General features: G+C 56.2%; 1 protein-coding gene across 1 annotated transcript in view; it reads right to left on the reverse strand.

The window, feature by feature from the left end:
- Window positions 1-18898, reverse strand: part of MRC2 (mannose receptor C-type 2) — a 54084-nt gene that overhangs the window by 12028 nt on the left and 23158 nt on the right. Inside the window, exons 2-10 of the mRNA XM_065896930.1 lie at window positions 8738-9151; window positions 7855-8028; window positions 7521-7685; window positions 7243-7356; window positions 6583-6729; window positions 3738-3926; window positions 3460-3614; window positions 2268-2375; window positions 408-523 (exon numbers count right to left, since the gene is read on the reverse strand). Coding sequence (XP_065753002.1) covers window positions 408-523; window positions 2268-2375; window positions 3460-3614; window positions 3738-3926; window positions 6583-6729; window positions 7243-7356; window positions 7521-7685; window positions 7855-8028; window positions 8738-9151 — 1582 coding nt within the window. The remainder of the gene's footprint in view (window positions 1-407; window positions 524-2267; window positions 2376-3459; window positions 3615-3737; window positions 3927-6582; window positions 6730-7242; window positions 7357-7520; window positions 7686-7854; window positions 8029-8737; window positions 9152-18898) is intronic.

Here is an 18898-nt window from a genome sequence, read left to right on the forward strand (position 1 = left end):
TTAATTTTAAAAAATTAAGAAATGCTTTAAAAAAGAAACTTGCTCAGGGAAGTGGGGACCCCTGGGGACCCTGCAGCTGACACACAACAACCCAGGTCCCCTTCTACTGTCTTCACCTCCATGCCTTGCTGAGGAGAAAGATAATCAGACACAGCCAAGGTCTCTTTGGGGCATCCAGCCCACACCTATGCCTGTTCCTGCCCCTGCCCCTGCCCAGGACCTGTCCCATGCTGGGGTCACTTAATAAACAGGAGTCATTCTGGTGACAATATTAGAAAAAGGCCCTGGAGCCTGTTGAAGCTCAAAGGACTCGAGTCCCTCTGCACTTGATGGCAGGATGCTGCCCCGTTTGGAGGAGGGACCACATTAGGCCAGGACATAGGGGAGGGCTGGTCCCTCTCCTGTACCTGTTGGTGATGGTGACCAGCTGAGAGCCGTGGTCGGTGCACAGGCGCCGGGCCTCACTGTAGGTCACCTGGTCCTCTCCCAGCCAGTAGCAGGATGGGCTGTGCCACGTCCAACCCTGGCTCAAGAGAGTGGGCAGAAAAGGGGTGTCTGGGGGGAGGACTCTCCTTTCTCACCCATAAATCCTGGAGTACAGGTGCCATCAGTGGCACCACTGAATTTTCTGCAGGCTTGGGCACAGAACAGAAGGGACTGGTTTGACACCAGAGCCGGCTCTTCCTGTGCTGTGTTCTGCACCTTGTCACTCCACACTCCCCTCCCTACCGTTACCCACAACTGCCAGGCCCAGGGTATAAGCATGGCCCACGGGTGGCTGATTGGGAAACAGCCAGTCACCCGGCCTGTGGCCTGGCCACGAAAGATGAGTGGCCCACCGGATTCCTCGCTTGGGTGTTTGAACCAAGAGACGCAGTGGGAAAACTGCCAGTTGGCTGGGAAACCAGAGCCGGAAAGCTGGGAGAGCTGCCAGGATGTGGAGGGGGCTGGGCAATCCTCGGGGGCCTGGAAAAGCTGGAGTACACAGAGGATGCGCCTGGCCCGCGAGCAGGGGGGACAGACCCTCGGCGAGGGGCAGCAAAGCCCCTCCTACACGGCTGGCTCGCTACCCCCGTCCCCATGAGGCCGGGGAGGCTTCACCCCACAGACCCCTTGTCCCCTGGGCCACCCTGAGGGCCTCTCTGCTCTTGCCTTGCAGGTGAGGACCTGAGGCTCAGAATTACGTGGCTTGATTTTGTACAGACAGTGCAGGCAGAGCCCAGACCGGAACCCACACCACAGAGGTTGTGTCTGTCCCTGCCACAGCCCTGTTCCTCCTAAGATGACACCAGGTGCCTGCCAGGGCCTTTGCCTCCAGGAAGCCTTCAAGTGGGATCCCTGGGGGTGGGGGCTGGAGCTTGGGAGAGACAGCGAGGCAGCCCCCAGGGCAGGAACCAACGCAGAGGAGAAAGTGGCGTGTGTGTGTGTGTGTGTGTGTGTGTGTGTGTATGTGTGTGTACATGTGCATATGTGTATGTGTACATGTGTGTACATGTGTATGTGTGTACATGTGCATGTATTTGTGTGTATTATGTGTTTGTGTGTGTTTATGTGTATGTGTATATTGTGCATGTCTACGTGTATATGTGTGTACGTGAGCGTGGCCTCTGCAGATGGAGCCGCCAGGGGCCAAAACACAACCAAGTGGCCTTGAAGAGCAGCCTCCCCATGTGTGTCCACACTGCTCACACCCCTGCTCCTCTGGGGGCAGCGAGGGGTGGGGCGGGCGGGCGGCTGGAGGAGGGAAACAGATCCATCACCCATCCTCACCCTCTTTCATACCTCTGCCCCCCCGACTGATTCATTCCCCCCATTCAGTCCTAATCCCTTCCCTCCCTGGGGCTAGAGCCCAGGGATGGAGACACAGGATGGCCCCATTCCTCCTGAGGAGACAGACAAGCACACGCTGTGCCAGCAAGTGAGGTGGGAAGATGGGGCCGGGGTGCACAGAGGGCCAGGGTCTCCCCAGCAGCCTCCACTCAGGGGATGACTGAACCAGACTGGGGGGCCCGCCCACCGCCACCTCCGGGTTCTCCGTGGCTTTCCATGGAGGGGGGCTCAGGGCTAGGGGTGGCGGGGGAGCTCTGCTTCTTCCCACCCCACCTCATCCAACATCACTCCTGGAACGGAGCAGTTTGGAGAGCGGAGGAGGGGGCGTGACGAGGAAGGGACGATGCCATGGGAGGCTGCGGGCTTCCACCTGCCCTCCTGCCCCTGGGAGCCCCTCTGGTTGGCCTCACCCGGGGCAGCTCCAGAAGCACCCTCACCTTCCGGCAGCCATGGTCCTCCTCAGCGGCCCCCTGGCTCAGCTGGCCTGCCTTCTTGCAGATGGATGGCAGGGACTGGTTACAGGGACTGTCATTCCAGCGACCTTCCTAGGGACACAGGGTAAGCGGGAGTCTCAATCTATGTCCCCCAAATCTCCCAAACCCCTTCAGTGAACCTGGTTTCCAGACCTGGCCATGCCTCTGACTTGCTGTGTGATTCTGAGCAAGAAGCTTGACCTCTCTGTGCTCTAGGCTGGAAAATGGGGGGAGCAGGATTAGTGCTACAAGCCTCACAGGGCTGATGAGAGCACACAGAGTTGATGCGCAAATGCCTCGAAACTTTGACAAGCACTGTCTAAATGGAAAAAGGTGCTCTCTTAAATTACTTACAGCTCATTTCATAAACATGAAGGACAAGCTGGCTGAGACTGTTAGCAGGACAGACAAATGAGATTCCCAGGTCAGCAAGGCGTCCAGCCAGTACCTGCAGATCCAGGGCGAGCAGGGGCCGTGTGCCCAGACCCTAGTCCTCGGCCCCTAACTGCCTTAGCCCTCCTGTGTCCAGGGCACCCAGCCAGCAGTTTTTGTCTACCTTGAGCTGCATCTGGAGGGCAGAGGTGTTAATATGTCCCAGCCCCCAGGAGAATGCCTGGCACGTAGCAGATGCTCAATAAATAATTGTTCATAAATTTTTAAATAGCATCCTCTAAGCCAGACATCTCCACAGTCGCTGGCACTGTTGGCTGTATCTCACGGCAGAATGTCCTGTCTCTGGAGTAAGTAGTCTGTCCCTACAGCTTTGTCCATTCTTTAAGGGCCAGACTTATCTCTGCTTGAAGCCCTGGATCAATTCCTTCATCCACCCACACTGTCTGAGCCAAAGCCATGGCAAACAGTCACAGCTCCATCATTTCTTGAGGGGGCAGGACCCTGGGCTGGGTAGGGCTGGCACCGAGCAGTCCTGCCTGCGGAGCATGTCCACATAATGTGAGTTCTGACGCCACCTGCAGGTGGGGAAGTGCAGCTGGCAAGAGACCAAGATCGTACCAGGCACCGTCCTAAGGCTTCACAAGAACTAACTCCTTTAATCCTCCCAGTGACCCTCTGAGGTTGGCACCATTAGAGTTCCCCTGACACATGAGGAAACTGAGGATAGGCTGGGGGCCCCGTGACAGGGAGAGGGGGTTCTCACCGGCCCCCAGATGGTGACACAGTCCTCCAGGCTGTCCCGGAAGTTGTTGGGCTCAAAAGGATGCCAGTGGGTGAAGCTCACGAGGCTCCCGTCGGACCACTCAAAATTCATCTGCAGTTTCAGATCGTTGAGACCGATCCACAGCTCCTCCACCTCTGGGGTGCGGCCGGGGAGAGGGGAGAGGGGACATCGGGAGGTCAGCCTCAGTCACCGGCAGGGAGGGACAGTCCCTGGGCCCCCGGGCGGATGGGATGGGCGTGGGGGAAGCAGCCCCTCACCCTGCTTGATCTGCTTGGTGATGAACTCCAGTTCGGCCACGCTGTGGATGCTGAGCAGGTCGCCCCCGCCCCGCAGACACATCTTCTTGGACTCCTGCCAGCTGCGCTTCTCAGCCTGCAGGCGGTAGCAGTGGCCCTGGAAGGGCTGCCAGCTGGGCTCGCACTCCACCTTCACGTTGGCCCACACGTCTGCGGACACCAGAGAGGCCGCTGCTCAGGGACCGAGCTGCCCAGCCCGGGAACCGACCCACTGGGTGTCAACACAGGCAGGGGCCTGGAAGTCACCTCCTCCCCAAACCTGTCACAGATCCGCCCTTCCCACTAGGACAGGTCTGAATACCGAATGATGCTGAAAAGACAAAACTCCCAGGGTGGCTGAAGCCCCAGGAGGTGGTGGCAGATTCCACCCAAGACAGGACGGCCCCCCCAAGCTGGGGCTCTCATGGAGAGATAGATGGGGATTCAGGACAGACCAGCCCCAGGAGCCTCAGTTTCCTCCTCTGTAAATGGGGTTTCCTGCTGTAAGATTACAACTTAGCTCGTGTCCACCTCACTTAATAAATGACACAGCCGTCATTGTCTCAAAGAACATCTATGGAGTGTGGCTCCATCAGTTCGGGATGAAGGGGGTGGGGAAATGGGGCCTCCCAGGTCAGCAGCTCGTGAACTCACCACTGCCTGACAGGCATCCCCTGGCTGGGATTTTTACTCTTAATCCTACCCTGCCCCCCGCCACCCCCAGCTCCTCTCCCTGAACCCTAGGGCTGAGAAACCAACCGGTCTTAGGCCCTTCCTCACTCCCATTTCCATGCATTGCAAGATCACCCTCTAGGGATCAGGGTCCGCAGGCACCTGATGCAAACAAGCTCTCACTTGGGTCTTGGCAAGAGAAAACAAGACTTTACCAAACCACCCACAACATCAGGCTTGGACAGGATTCTGCTGGCTGGGCAAGAAAGCATGTACCCACTTGAAGCATCGCCCCACTGGGATCCACTCCATCCTGGGAGATGCTCCAGGGTCCAACCATACTGTCTCTTGGAGACCTGGCAGACTGGGGAAGGGCCGAGAGCCTGAGCAGCCTCCCTCCTTGGCTCAAGACCTATCGATCATCTCTTGTCAGCCACTGAGCTAAGACCCAAGGCTGCCTCCTTGGACAGAAGAGTTTAGTGGGTGTGCAGACCCAAGGGCTGTAGGAAGAAGGGAGTTTAGGAAATGAGGACGCTTTGGGGGCATGATGGCGCCTGCCTCTAAAATGACACGCTTCGAGTGACGAGTCCCAGGAGGCAGAAGCACCCAAGACACTGCTTAGAAAATACGCCTCGTGCAGAGAGATGTGAGCCGGGATGAAAGAGGAACTCCACGGCTAGAGACACACCTGCAGGTCCGTGAGGCCCCAGAGGAGAACTCCCCACAGCAGCCACTCTGGGCAGATCCAGGGGACGGAGGACTTGGTGAGGGGCCAGTCCCGATGGGGGCCACAGAGAGGCCTGCCCACACCGGCCCTGTGGCCCTCCTTTCAGAAAGGGAAGCCCTGGAACTGGTGCCTGCCCCAGGCTCCCCCTGAGCTGGAGGTGAGGTACCCTAGATGTGGGTGCCAATGTTTGAAACCTTTGCTCCTGACCCCCGAGGGGGTGAGGAGGGACAGTGATGGCCAGTGACCCTGAATCAACCTTTGGCAACACTTCAATGGTCAGAAGCAGAAGTTTTGCTCTGTAAGCTCTTACATTCTGTTTTGTGGATTATTTTCTGGTTTTGCTGTATTTTCCGTGTACAAATCCCATCTTCACCCCATGTCTACTGGACTCCTGCAGTAGCCCCTCCAACCTAAGGAGACGCTCCTTTAAGCCAGGCCAGGCCTCCAGCCTTAAAGCAACCCTGCAATGGGGTCGAGTTTATCCTCAATTTGCACCTCTGAGACTAAGCTGCCGACCCAAGGCCACACCCCAAAGCAGTGCCGGCCTCTAGAGCTATCTCGGTGAATCACAAACGTGAACCAGACACTCCCTGCCTTAAAAGTCTGCAAAGGCTCCCACAGCCTACCCGGCCCCACCCAGATTTCACCCAGAAGCCAAGATCCTTCAGGAACTGGCTGCAACCTGCCTTTCTGAACCGTCTTGTTCCCATGCCCTCTAATCCAGTACTTTTCAAACTGTACCTGCACATGAATCGCCTAAGGATCCTGGGAAATGCAGGTTCTAATTCAATTAATTGGTGGGGGGTGGTGCGCCTGAGATTCTACATTTACAACACCACCCGGGAAGTGCCGCTGTGCTGGATGGCGGACCACACTTTAAGTAGTTCGCGCCTATACGCTAACCCTTAGTTAGGGAGCAATACTCCCCGTCCTTAAAGCTGCTGTGAACTTCCAGGCCTCCGTGCCTTTGCACCTGCAGTCCCCTCTGCCAGGAATGCCCTTCCCTCACACCTCTTTATGCCTTTTTAAACTTACGCTCAACTTGAAAGGCCCAAATCCAATGTCACTTCCAGGAAACCTTCCTTAAGTCTCTGGAGCTTAATCAATTTCTTCTCTAGGCCTCTCTGATATTTATTATACATGTGTTTTCTAATAGCACATAACTCAGGATATTCCAATTGAATGTTGAGATGTCTGTCACCTCCAGCAGGCTGTGACCACCATGAGGACACGGTGAGTCCAGAGGCATTGACCACTGTGCTCAATGAACGTTCCCGGAACGAATTAATGGCACATTTCAGTTTGTTCAGACTTCAGCTGAACCATTAAAGAATAGAGAGGATCAGAGCCCCCTGTGCTGGGAGGCTGAGCCGCCGGCAGCTGCGGCCCTGACGAGCCCCACCCACGCCCCTCGGCTGTCAGGCTCACCGGGAGGCGGGGGCTCGGCGGCCGTGGCATTGGGCTTCTTCTTGCAGACGTAGGGCAGCGCGATGCTGCAGTCGCGGTTCTGCCAGCCGCCCGACGACTCCGTGCGGATCACTCCGCAATTCTCCTCGCTCGGGTTGTCCGGCTGATCTGTGGGGAGGGCAGGGCGCCAGCGCCCCAGGCGAGAGAAACTCACCCCCTGGCCCGGGAGACCTACCCCGAACCTCGTGCTCCCTCGGGAGACCTGAGTCCGCTCAGATGCCCAGCGCCCCGCTTCGGCCCTCCTGCTGCCTCACCTGGGCCCACGTGGTCCTGGTGCCTCTGCGCAGCAACCCGTTCCAGCCCCGCCCGCCCGCCCGCCTGCCCGCCCACCCTGGCCAGGCTGCTGGTGCGCTTGGTGCCCCGGTGCCCGCGGCTGAAGGGGTGCATGGAGAATAAGATCCAGTCCCGCTCCCAGGCCCTGTGTCCCGAGGAAGGGGCATCGGTTCCTAATTCAGACAACACACGCCATGGACCAGTGGCGCCCAGTCCAGAAGGGAGTGGAAATCTGCCCCCACCCTCACTGCTCTCCTGGAGTAGGGTACCAGCGAAGGAGTAAATAAGAGACCGAGTGCCTGTGCGGTGGTCCCCTGGCCTCCCTGCGCCCCAGACCCCGCGCCTCACCACTCTCCCAGTTGAGGTACTTGAGAGGCGAGTTGTCCGACCACTGCCAGCCTCCGCTGGTGTCCAGGTCGTTAAGGCCAATCCACAGTGTGGAGCTATAGCCAGTCAGCAGCCCTGTCAGCAAGATGGCGACAGTGAGGAAGGGGTCGCCCCATCCCTGGCCCTCCACCCTCTGCCCCACCACCAGCATCCTTACCCCCACCAGCAGAAAGGGCTCTGGGCCCTCCAAAGGCGGGGCAGGTCTCAGGCGCCTGCCCCCCGCCCCGCCCCAGCCTCACCATTGATGTAGGTCTGCTCATGGATCTCCGTGATGCTCAGCAGATCCGCCCCCTGTTGCTCACAGCTGGCCCAGGCCTCCCTCCAGGACAGCGTGGACTGGAAGTTAAACTGATAGCAGCTGTCCGTCAGCTGGTCCTTGTCCCAGAAGGTCTCACAGTCGTTACCTGCCACCACGATAGCCGAATGTGGGTCCCTCCAGGAGTGCAGTGACCCCACACAGGCTGCCCCGTGCTACGAGGAGAGGCCACTTCCCCACTCTACCCTACAAGTTCCGCCACCCGCACGCGCCCCCCAGGGCCAGCCTCCCGCCAGCCCCGCCCGCTCCACTCTCACTCTTGATGGGGCAGAAGCCCCAGCGCTCGTCCTTGCCGTAGTCCTGGGTGGTGGCGCACCACAGGTGCCCGTCCTCGCGGCCTGTGCTGGTGCAGCTGTGGAACCACTGGTTGTCATACTTGAAGGGGATGGTGCACGGCTTCCCGTGGGAGTTGCCCTGGATGGTGTAGACCTCTGCAGGAGAGGGGAGCCAAGACCTTGGCATCTGGACCCCAGAGGCTGCCCCTCCCTCAGACAAAAACCCCCTATAACCCTGGGAGCCGAGGTGGGCAGGGGTCAGCAGAGAGTGGGAGGGGCAGCGGCACCAGACTGTGGCTTTAACGCTCCCTCTGCCGTCAGGTCAGCCCAGGAGCCTGGGAGAGGGCCTACTGCTCATCCCATAGGGCTGGGAAGGGGGCCCCGCAGTGCCCCTTAATGCCTGTCCAAAATCCAGCTGGCCCTCACGCCAAATTCTATCTTGGAACTCCCAGAAAAGGACCCTTAGGATGAAGCTGCCCACCAGGAAAGGCCCCCCTCACTGGGTGACTCTGGTTCCTGTTCACCCCTGCAAAATGGGGATCAAGACACCTGTGGAGGATTACCCTGGGGTCTCCCCGGAAGAGTGGGCCTGGGGGAAGGGATTTCTCATTTGATTTTACGTTATACACTGTTGTACTGTCTGAGGTCTTTACAAGAGTGTATTAACTCTGTAACTTTTTAAAAAGCAAATTATATGCTTTGAAGTTCATTTTCTCAATTATTCCAAAATGCTTCCCATTGCAATGAAAGAGGTGACTGCCAGAGGTCTGCGGAGGCCAAGGTTTTGTCACCCCAGTATCTGCCCTTGTGGCCCTAGGCCCCGGACACGAGGAGCCCCAGCCCTGCCCAGCCAGCAGCCTCTCACCATAGTAGGGCCGAGCACACAGATCCTCATCGCTGCCATAGATGCGCCACTGGCCACTGCGGGTCTGGTCGCCGCGCTCAGGGGTGCCAGCCTTGGACGTGTTGCTGGAACGGCCCCCCAGGAGCAGGGACAGCTGGTCACCGAGTGTGCGACAGTGCCAGCGAAGATTCAGTGCCTCCCGGTCACACTCGTACATGCCCAGGGAGGCGGTGGTGTTGGTGCCCGGCCAGCCTGTGCCCAGGCACTGCATGGTGCCCAGGTTGAAGAGCCGGTTTCGGGAGACCCACTTCCAGCGCTGGGCAGGAAGGCTGGCATTGCAGGCTGGGGAGACTCGGACTTGCCCACCTTGGGTCTCCAGGCAGCCCTGCAGTCCATGGCTGAAGATGAGGAAGACGTTGGGTTCTGGAAGGGAAGGCAGGACACGAGGCCATCACAGGGGTCTCCTGGCCGCCCTTGATGGCCAGGCCGCCTGCAGACACTGACCATGATCCTGGTGCTGGGTCGTGAGCCTTCTCTCATATGATAAATCACTCAGCCTTCACTACTGGCCCTTTGGGTGTTGGCAAGAGGCACTGCTGTCTCCCTGTGCCCAGTCAAGGCAGAGCCTAGGCGACCAGCCTCTGTTCTAGCCCCATGCCACCTGAAGGTAGGACTCAGCCTTCCGTCCCACCCCCCCAAAGCAAACCCAACTCCATATGGCAAGTTGGGAACTGTTTACTTTTCTGAAGATCTTACGAGGATGGTGAAGGTGTTCACATCACACACCACGCTGCAACCTTTATCCCAACCTCTGTTACGTAGCGCTGTTTTTCCGCCAGAGTTCTCCAGCCTGGAGTCGTTTTGTCTCACTCTCCCCTCCTGCTCCTCAGATGCAGTGGCTCCATCTTTTCCTCTCATTTAGAATCTTCCCAAACCACTCACCACACCCGCCCCCAGCAAAACCCAACCCTTCACGTCCCATAACCATCTCACTCCTTAGATTTTAGACAGAGCTTAGCTCTCTGGCTTCCCCAACCCTGCATCTTCTCACCCATCACCTCACTGAGCAGACACTCTATGAAAGACATTGAAATCCAACCTGCCCCCAGCACACCTACTTTACAGATGAAGAAATCGAGACTTAAATTTAGAGGAGGTAGATCAATGGTTGCCTGGGGCTGGGTTGGGGTGATGGGAATGGGGAGTGACTGGGGAAAGGTACAGCGTTTCTTTGGGGGGTGATGAAAATGTGCTAAAATTAGATTGTCATGATAGTTGCACAATTCTGTGAACATACTAAAACCCAATTAAAGGCACATTTTAAATGGGTGAGTTTTACAATATGTGAATTGTATCTCAAAGCTGTGATTATATCTTAAAGTGTTTGAGAGAGAGAGAGAAAGGGAGAGAGAAAGGACGAAATTGACGTGAGTTTGAGCTGTGACGTGACCCACTCATGGTACCAAACAGCCAGTAAGCGAACCCAGGTCTCTGTGACACCCACGTTTCACCACCTCCTTCTTGTTCCTTAGCTGCCACTTAGCACACGACACACACATGCAGCACATCTCAGTCTCCAGAGCACGTCTGCATCCACTGGCCCTTCAGGATTATTTTCATGCCTTGAAAGCGTGAGTCTGACTGCTAGGGTTCAAATCTCTGCTCTGCCACTTAATGTGTGAGTTGGGCACGCTGCTTGGTTTCCTCATCGTGAGACTACTGTAAACGTTAAATGAGATAAGACATGTAAAGTGTTTGCGACAGGGTCTAGCACACAGTAAGAGCACCATAAATGTTGATGATGATGATTCCATATTTTAGGCAAAGTATTTGACTAGGGGTAGTAGAGCAATTTGACCAGAGTCACAAGGCTGAAATTTGGCCGCAGTCTTCTGAGTCCAAATCCCAGACCTTTCTGTTCCACCATGCTGGCCTTCGCATTCCTCTATAAGTCATTCTTCATGGCCAGGCAGCATGATCTTTTAAAGATGTAAATAAGTTGTAAAAAAAAATTTTTTTAAATAATATTGGAGTGTTGAAGGTCATAAAGAAAACAGCGATAACTTCAATAACATAATAATTTTTTCATGGCATGAAAAATGCCATAAAAAATCAAAATTCAAGTGACAAAAATATGTGTAACTTACTAGAGGCAAATAGTTTATTGCCTAAAATGAAGAGCTTTTATAAAAAATACAATAAATTATGAGTAAAATGGCACCAAGATAGTAGAAAATGAATAAAAGATATGAATACACAGCTAAAAAAAAAAAAAAGAAGAAATGCAATTGGTTCTTAAATATTTGAAATGACAGCCTCTCTCATAGTAAAAGAAAAGCAATATAAGTCAGATTAGTCTCTCTCCTGCCTTCAAAGGCAATTCATCATTCTGCAGATAAAATTCATACTACTTCCTACGAGCCATGAGACCCTACATGTTCTGGTCCTGCCTACCAGTCTGATCTCATATGATACTACTGTCCCTTGCTCAAGTCAAGGACCTCCTTGCCCCTTCTTGAACAGGCCTCTTTCCTGCCTCAGGGCCTTTGCACTGCTCCCTCTCTGCCTGGCATTTCACATTTCAAAAACAGTCACATCTTTAGAGAGGCCCTCCCTGATCTCCCAATCTAAAGTGGTAACCACAGTTATTCTCTAGCATAATTCTCTTCACAGCATTTATCGTTATCTGGTATTTTTTCCAACATCTGGGTTATCTGTGAGTCTGGGCCTACTGACTATTTTTTCTGTTGATTATGTGTCACTTTTTCCTGCTGCCTGCATGTCTAGCAATTTTTATTACATACTGGATATAGTGGATAATGTTACAGGGAGTCTGGAGGTTTTTTTTGGCATATTGGACTTGTAGATGACATTGTTACAGGGAGTCGGGATTGTTTATCTTCCTAAAAAGAATGTTGAGTTTTGTTGTGGCAGGCAGTTCAGTTACTGGTGGATCACCTTGATCCCGGAGAGGCTTTGGTTTTACGTTTTGCTAGGGGGGGGTTGTTCAGTCTTAAGGTGTGGCGCTCAGCCTTGGGTTTAATCATAGATGAGGCCTTCTAGAGTTTTCAAAGAGAACCTTAGGCAATTACTCAGCTCCTCTAACTTGGTGGAACTTGAATTCCAAACTCTTGTTTCCTCAGCACCGGGCGGCAACTGCAAGCTCTTCCTCCCAGCTGCTGTTTCTTGCTGGGCTCCTTAAAGCTTCACTCTGCCCACGCACAGTTTACAAGCCGCCAAGGATTTGAGGAGAATTTGTAGGAGGACATCTCCTGCCTTTCCAGGATTTTCCCTCTTGATTTTTAGCTCTTCTGGTAGCCCCACACTCTGACCAGTAAAGATGTCTGAGCTCCTCAGCCTGGGCAGGGCTCTCAGGAGGAAAAGCTGCTGAAGTGAACCACTCGCTCATCAGCCTCTTCTCTTTCAAGGACTGTTTCCTCCCCAGCATCCGTCTGGTTTTGATTGCTCTCAAACCACTGTATTTTATATTTTGTCCTTAGTCGATAAGGACTCTTGGCCAGAGAATTAGACTAATACAAGCTAACCTGCCATTTCCAGAACCAGAGCTCATGATCTGACGTGGTTTTATTTTCTGTCTCCCCTCTTGTTCCGAAGCTTCCAAGGACTTCATCTTCACACTACATTCCCCAGTACCTATAACTCTGCCCAACACGCAGTAATACTTAATATAATAACGAATGAATGAATGAATTTCATGCCTAAATAACAATCACAACCAACCCGTCTAACTTTCTGCTCCTTGTCCCCGCTGCCAAATTCATTTTCCTAAAACAGAGCGCCCACATCTCCTGTCGCTGCGTGTTTGAAACTCCACAGTGGGAAGGCCAGTGGGGAGGGACACTGGTCACTCTATTCTCTGACAACACCAGGATGGGGGTCCTCTCGGGGCAAGACACGGGTGACTTCCTAAAGGACCAACGAGGGCGACTGCCACAGCTAATCCTCCCCCGCTGCCCTCACCCCAACCCTCCCTTCCGGCCCCCCTCCAGGAACCGTGAACTGGCCCAGGACTTAATCCGGGCCTGAGTGTTTGATTGGATCGGGCATTTGATTCTCAGAAACTCCACTCCAGCGAGGAGAGTCAGTAGTAACAGAAAGTGGCCCTTGGCAGGGGGTAGGGAGAGGGCGTGGGACCGGAAGAGTAGTGCTTGCTTTTATAGGCGCTCTTGGAGATGGGGCTGGACATGCAGCTCAAAACGTCACAGGAGCCCACAGCAGCCCAGGGGGACAGTATCTCCCCTTCCTCCCTGACCAGAAAACCCACGCATGGTCTACATCAAGCCGTAACAAATGGCAAATGCCCATGGGGTCGGGAGACGCCACCTCTCACCTCTCGGCAGATGAGGAAACTGAGGCCCAGAGAGCAGGATGCCCCAATCGCAGTACCCTTCAAGGCCTCCGTTTCCTCCTCTGTCACATGGATCACTGCTGCAAGTCCCCTCCTCACTCAGCTGTCCTAGGTTCTGGGTTCAAATCCACATATCTACCTGGAGCGCCTGCTATGTGCACGGTATGTCCCAGGCAACGCGGGGAACACGAGGAAACACACAGCACCATCCTAGTTAGAGAACGGGGGGTTTGGACGCGGCAGGACATGAGGGCAAACGAGCCCTTCAAGTCCAGGTGTCTGGGGGTGGTGGAGAGAGCTGAGTCTTCAGAGTGAAGTCACTAAGGATCCGCAGGAGGCAGAAGGTGAGGGATGCGGGTCACAGAAGTGCCTTGGCGGCAGCGGCGGCAACAAATGAGAAAAGGATAAGGAATTTGGGAGCGGCAGGGAGGCTGAGGGCAATTCTCAGCGGTGGAACCCAGGGGCTTTGCTAAGCAGGGGGCTGCGGGGCTCTAGGGAGAGCATTTTCCGCTCAGAGTCGAGGGGCGGGAGGAAGGAAGCTGTTTCTCCAGGGGCCAATGGAAGCAGAGATGAAGCCCAGCCTTGGCCGAGCTGGAAATGCTCAGGCGAGAGGGAGGGGAACCAGGCATTTTGAGAACTGCCTCTGTGTGCTTTGCATCCACGGTCTCCGCGGGCACACAGGAAGCGGCAGAGGGAGCTCAAAGCGCGGAGGCCTGATGCCCCCCACCTCCCAAGAAGGTCCCCTCCAGCCTCACCCAGCCCCCTAGCCTCACTCCACTCACTTGGGGAGCCTCAGGTGGCAATGCAGGGAGTGGGAGTGGCCCCCACTAGGACCTCGGTAGGGTCCTCAGCAAGGACAAAGATGACCCCTTGTATCTGGATGGCAACCACACCGACACCACAACACCAGGCACCCAGTTGTGCGCCACGATGCACTTGTTCAGGGAGTGAATGAATGAATGAGGCCAGGGAGGGAACTGTGCATCGAAAACCAACTGCACGTCATTCATTCGTTCAACAAATATTCCGAGATTCTCACAGGTGGCAGGTAGGGTGCCAGGCACAGAGGGTGTAAGGATGAGCCACCCAGATACAACCCAGCCCCTGTCACCATACGGGCTGGCGGGAGCCAGGCTCTGCGTGGAACATACGGAGACGATAACGGAATCCCTGACCTCGTGGAGCTGCCCACAGTCTCTGGTCTTTGTTTTTGTCTACCTAGCAAACTTCCCACACTCTTCCCCTTATTATTTATAAAGTATTTTCCTGCATCTCTAGCTATGTGAGTGGGCACGAGGCTCACTACTGGCCAATAATCACGTCCATCCCCCTGGCTACAGTGATTGGCACTTAAACAGGGCTGATCAGAGTCCTCTCCTGGAGCCCTGACGTCTCCTCTCTCTGTTCACGTGGCTAAACTGGGGCTGCCAACGGCCACGTTTCCACCACGAGGAAAAGATCTTTCTGCTGTAAGCAAGGAAGAAGATAATACGGAAAGAGACGCAGAGCTGAGAGATGCAAGGAGAGGAAGCGAGTCCTTGTGGTGCGGAATGCCCAGCCCCAGCCCCAGCCCCTGGGTTCCTGCGGCTCTTCCTCCGCCGCCCCCGGGTTCCTGCGGCTCTTCCTCCGCCGCCCCCGGGTTCCTGCGGCTCTTCCTCCGCCGCCCCCGGGTTCCTGCGGCTCTTCCTCCGCCGCCCCCGGGTTCCTGCGGTTCTTCCTCCTCCGCCCCCGGGTTCCTGCGGCTCTTCCTCCGCCGCCCCCGGGTTCCTGCGGCTCTTCCTCCGCCGCCCCCGGGTTCCTGCGGCGGTTCCTGCGCCGCCCCCGGGTTCCTGCGGCGGTTCCTGCGCCGCCCCCGGGTTCCTGCGGCTCTTCCTCCGCCGCCCCCGGGTTCCTGCGGCGGTTCCTGCGGCTCTTCCTCCGCCGCCCCCGGGTTCCTGCGGCGGGTCCTGCGGCTCTTCCTCCGCCGCCCCCGGGTTCCTGCGGCTCTTCCTCCTCCGCCCCCGGGTTCCTGCGGCTCTTCCTCCGCCGCCCCCGGGTTCCTGCGGCTCTTCCTCCGCCGCCCCCGGGTTCCTGCGGCTCTTCCTCCGCCGCCCCCGGGTTCCTGCGGCTCTTCCTCCGCCGCCCCCGGGTTCCTGCGGCTCTTCCTCCGCCGCCCCCGGGTTCCTGCGGCTCTTCCTCCGCCGCCCCCGGGTTCCTGCGGCTCTTCCTCCGCACTGTGCGTCACTCAGGATTTCAGCCACATCCCTTTCACTTTTTTGCTGAGCTGGTTTGCGTCGCGCTTTTGTCCTTGTAACCAAAGAATCCTGATAAACACACAACCCTAGGTCCATGCACCAGTCTGGAACATTGGTCCATGCTCCTTACTCCCCTGGAGGCATTGTTCCAGAGTCCCCTCTGACCGTCAGACCAATGATGAGCTTCTTGGGCCAGTGGGTGCCTCTGGGCCACGTCACAGGAGGTGCTTGGAGGCTGGACCCACCGCATCCTCTCGATGGCGTCTCCAGCTGCTCCCCCAGAGACTTTCTCATTCATGACAATGACAAGCATTTACGAAACACTGAACTAGATACTATAGGGAAATTAAGGATGTGGCTTCTGCCCTCAAGATGTTTACAGCGAAGCTGGAGACGCAGAATTCACAAAGCAATCCATGAAAAAGTTACAAGCAACACATCAACAAGTGTGCAAAACAGTCAGATCTAATTTATACCACATGGTTGGGGGTAAATGGATAGAAATGGATTTCCCAGGTAACTGAAGGAATCTTTCTGGTGTGGAATCCATACTTCCTTGCTTCTCAGACATCCAGGGCATCACCCTGGAAATTTATTCCCGTGCTCAGAGGTAACTGGGTTTTAAAGATATCTGCCCTACACTGAGTAACCACACCTCCTCCCTCCGGGTTGAGGGTCACTGTGGCCTCCTTTCCTTTCCCTTCTGCTGTAAGGTACACACAATGTGCTGCTCCTGAGGCTGAGTGCAGAGGCTCACAACTGTCTGTTTCTCAGCAGCAAACCTCTCAGCTGTCCCTGCAGCTTCCCGGACTCAGCCCAGCAGCAGAGGCAGCCAGAGGTCTGACCTCCGATGAGACGGCTGTTCCCCATCACAAGCTGAAGACATCACGCTGAAGGAAGTGGAGGGGAAGTTCACTCGAGCACAGTGCCTGGCACACAGCAGGCTCTCCACAAATATCTACTGAACGAGGGACACGTCAAACAAAACCCTGAAAGGCGCAAGCAGAGACAAGGACACGGAGGGTGTTCCAAGTTCGGGGAATGGCAGAATCAAAGACTGGGGACCCAGCGAACAGCCTGGCTCAGCTCCTAGAGAGCTGGGGACCAGGGACCAGCTGGCGAGCCTGGGGGTAGCTGACCATATTTGGTCCCAGAGGGCGCAGCAGGGTGGCCTCCAGCCGCTGAGTCTCTCCCCGCACCACCCGCCCCCCACCCCGGCCGTCTCCCCCTTTGGCACCCCTCCCCAGGCCACACAGAGGCCAGGGGTCATCCCAGGGAGAGCCACAGGCCGCCCGCAGGGCTGCCAGCCAAAAGAAGCAGCTGTTTTCAATAAGTCACTTGGCCCTGAGGCCAGGCCTGGAAATGTCCGAGTCAGCAGAAGCGGCCGGCTCCGCCCTGCAGAGGGGCCAACCCTGGGGACCAGGCATCCTACCCTGCGCCACCCTCTGCTAGAGGCTGTGTCCATGTCCCTGCACACACACTGGACCTGGGTGGGGGGGCGGCAGGGCATTCCTTCCATGGAGGGCAGGGGAGTCACACGCCTTCGAGGCCCAATACTCTGCCCAACCGTGCAGCATCCCCACCAAAATCCTGAGATAGTGTGGGCTCCCCCTCTACCGTCCACCCTCCAGGCTCTTCCTACTCTCCGGCCTCCTCCCCAGCAGCCCTTCCACTCCAGCCAGGCCAAACTGCTGGTCCATTACAGAGCATGGGACAAAACCGAACACACACAGCCCCGAGGAGGCTCCGCGGCTGTCCCACGCACGCTTGTGTGCAGTGTCTCTCTCAATCTCTCCAGCAGCGGTCAACCTCCTCTAGAGACGCTCTTCTCCCCCCTTAAAATGTCTGTGTTGCACGATGTGATATGCTGTGTCCTAAGATGTTAAAGCAAACTCTGGCAGAGAATGGGTTAAGAGATGGGCTTGTCACCTAATACATGCAAGAGGATGGTGTGAAGGGGGGATGGGAATTCCGGTAAATTCGGAAAGGCAGCTTTCACCCTCCCATGGCTCTGCCTGGGTCCCCCAGGTGGTGCCGGCTGAGGGGAGCTGGCCCCTGGGGCTCTCGGAGACGCAAATCCTCACCCGCCCTGACCTTCCCCCCGTGGCGATTTAAGAGTGTTTGATCTCATGCCCTGCTGTCTTTTGTCTTCTCAGACTAAAGCATCACGATATTTTCGACCTGTCCTTTCCCAGGCCCCATCTTGTACTGAAGGCTAGGAAGGGCGGGGGATGCCGAGCCCCCATATCGCCTCTAACCGCTGGGGGGACCCGGCACCCCTCTGCTCACGGGCAGCTCCCGCAGCCTCGCTCCCCTGCCTGGTCCCCACGTCTCTTTCTCTACTGGAGCATCCCAGGGGCGGGCCCACCTTGACCCCATCCTCCCTCACGCCCGTCTCCAGGACCCGAGGTGCTGGGCCCAGCCCCGTCTTCGGAGTTCCGGGTCTTCGTGGCCGCTGCGCCCCCCACCTAGGCCGTGCGCCCTCCTTCCGCGATGCGCCCCCATCTCCGCGGCGCGGCCCGGGGCCTTTGGGCGCAGACCCCTCCCCCAGCCCCGCCGCGGCCACGAGGTCCGCCAGGCTCCCCAGCCCAGCTCTGCGAACCCCAGGTCGGCGGCCTCCGGCGCCGTCTGCTAGCCCGCAGCCAAAATAAACAGCCCAAAGCCACTTCCTTCCCCGGGGGGCAACTTTCACAACAACGGCCGGCTCCGGTCGTGGCAGGAAGTGGCCTTCTGGGCCAGGACAATCCAACCTTACTGACCAGCCAGCGAAGGGCAGGATCCAGGACCCGCGGCGGGGGCCGGGCCCAGTTCCGCACTCGACCCTGGAAGGGAGCGCGCGTGGGTGGGAGCGTAACCGTCCCGGCGCAGAAATCACGCGCCCGCCGCCCGCGCCGGCCTCCGCGGAGCCACACTTGTTTCACTTATCCGTGGGAGTCGTCAGCAGATTATTTCATAAAAGCACGGATAGGAGAGCCCCAGCCCCAGCGCTGCATTAGATGCTTCATACCTCTGATTTAGGATGAGTAAATGAATGAGTGAAAGGATTTATAATAAAGGAGACACCGGGACAAACTGAGAGAGAGCAACTTTTAAAAAATTTAGTTTGCGGAATTCCCCGGCGGCCCAGTGGTTAGGCCTCCTCGCTTTCACTGCGGGGGCGGGGGGAGGGTTGGTTCAACTGGCCAAACAAAAAAAAATTTAGCTTTGCCAAAGTGGCTGCAGAAGTGGGGGGGGGGGGATAGTAACTTAAAGCTAAAATACTAGAAGCCCCGCCCCCCGCCCCCCTACTGCTTACTGCAGAGTCAACAGAAAGGAAGAAAAAAATCTCCTTTAGGCCTTTCTGTATTTTCCAGAGTGAAGATTTTTTTCAAACAAAGAAAGAGAAACGTGTGGGGAATTAAACTAAAATCTAATGATTTGTTTGTGAGAAACTGAGGTTTCAAATATAAACCATTGGATTCGCAAGAACTATTTTATGAACAATTTTTCGTTTTTCTTTTGGCTGCGTTGGGTCTTCGTTGCTGCGCGCGGGCTTTCTCTAGTTGCGGCGAGTGGGCTTCTCACTGCGGTGGCTTCTCT

The sequence above is a fragment of the Phocoena phocoena genome, chromosome 19 (assembly GCF_963924675.1).
Source record: "Phocoena phocoena chromosome 19, mPhoPho1.1, whole genome shotgun sequence".
Classification (NCBI taxonomy): domain Eukaryota; kingdom Metazoa; phylum Chordata; class Mammalia; order Artiodactyla; family Phocoenidae; genus Phocoena; species Phocoena phocoena.